The sequence below is a fragment of the Gigantopelta aegis genome, chromosome 3 (genome assembly GCF_016097555.1).
Source record: "Gigantopelta aegis isolate Gae_Host chromosome 3, Gae_host_genome, whole genome shotgun sequence".
NCBI lineage: Eukaryota > Metazoa > Mollusca > Gastropoda > Neomphalida > Peltospiridae > Gigantopelta > Gigantopelta aegis.
In genome coordinates this window covers 39592043-39593131 of record NC_054701.1, presented here as the reverse complement: position 1 = coordinate 39593131, position 1089 = coordinate 39592043, and the positions used below count along the sequence as shown (strand labels likewise).

Here is a 1089-nt window from a genome sequence, read left to right as displayed (position 1 = left end):
AATAACCAGCGAACTCGCGATGATACTAGACGTGTCTACGTGTGCTCTCGACTTGACCCCCCCCCCCCCCCCCTCCCAGGTGTGTGTGTGTGGGCTTTATCGCCAGCTTCGGGGCGCTGTTGGAGTTCCACGTCACGTACACCGGGTCACTGGCGACCGTGGCTTTGGTGTACGGCGACCCGACTCCAACGAAGAGGAGTGGAAGAGGGAGGAGGAAGAGGAAACGAGTGCCAGGGGCGGCTCAGGGGGGGGGGGGGGGGACAAAGCTGGTGGCTCAAACGCCAGCGGCGGTCCCGTCTGCGTCGCCGCCCCCACCGACCTCGCAGAAGAGGACCCGACAGCCAACGGCGCCTGAGTCCCCCGATGCGACTTACTCGCAACTTAACACAGGGATGTGCCAAGCTCCGCGGGCGGATCCACCGACCTCCACTCCAAGAGTGCCGACTCCGGTGAAGCGGTTAACTATACCAACCGCTCCCGTTGAGTCGACGCCAGGACTTGTTGCTGCGAAGAGGAAGGCATCATCACCGACCACCCAGCCAGCCAAGACGAAGCCGCCGCAGCCGCCAACCACCCCCAACCCCCTCGAGGAAGACGAATGGACTCTTGCAGTCAACGGGCTACGAAGACAGCTGCACCCGTATATGCAGGGGGACACAGCGGCCATCTCAACGCGGACTGGAGACCACTGGGAGACGGCAGCCACTACGAGCTACACAACAAAGTCTTCAAAGGCACCCATGGAGTAGTCGTCACACACAGGAGGGACCAGACGTTCAGACAAGCAGTCCTCATCCCGAAGATCGACAACCGGTCTCTGCACAAGATGATCCGAGCGGTGTGCGGCCCCGACTACTCCACTGTAGTTCGTACTTTACGCCAACGTCAACATCTGCTGCCGACTCTCTACGAAACTCCAGCCTCGCCGACGTAGTCAACCGTACCTAGGACAGGTAACCTCCGCTTTTGGGCTTAGTTGGACTTTAATTTTTTTAGCCGTGGTTCAAAATTTTATGTTTATTTTTTTATAAACAGTCTAACGCACTTTACTTTGGCGCCCGTTCAATTGCTCAAATCACCTTAAAACCT

At 58.0% G+C, this 1089-nt stretch overlaps 1 protein-coding gene across 1 annotated transcript; it reads left to right on the top strand.

The window, feature by feature from the left end:
* Nucleotides 1-392: 392 nt before the first annotated feature.
* On the top strand, nt 393-749 carry LOC121368639 (gibberellin-regulated protein 14-like). Its single transcript, XM_041493377.1, has one exon. It carries the CDS (start codon nt 393-395, stop codon nt 747-749), a length of 357 nt encoding a protein of 118 aa, XP_041349311.1.
* Nucleotides 750-1089: the final 340 nt, after the last annotated feature.

Bases quoted from the DNA above. Each gene is read 5' to 3' on its own strand.
- LOC121368639 (XM_041493377.1), top strand. From the start codon at position 393: ATGTGCCAAGCTCCGCGGGCGGATCCACCGACCTCCACTCCAAGAGTG.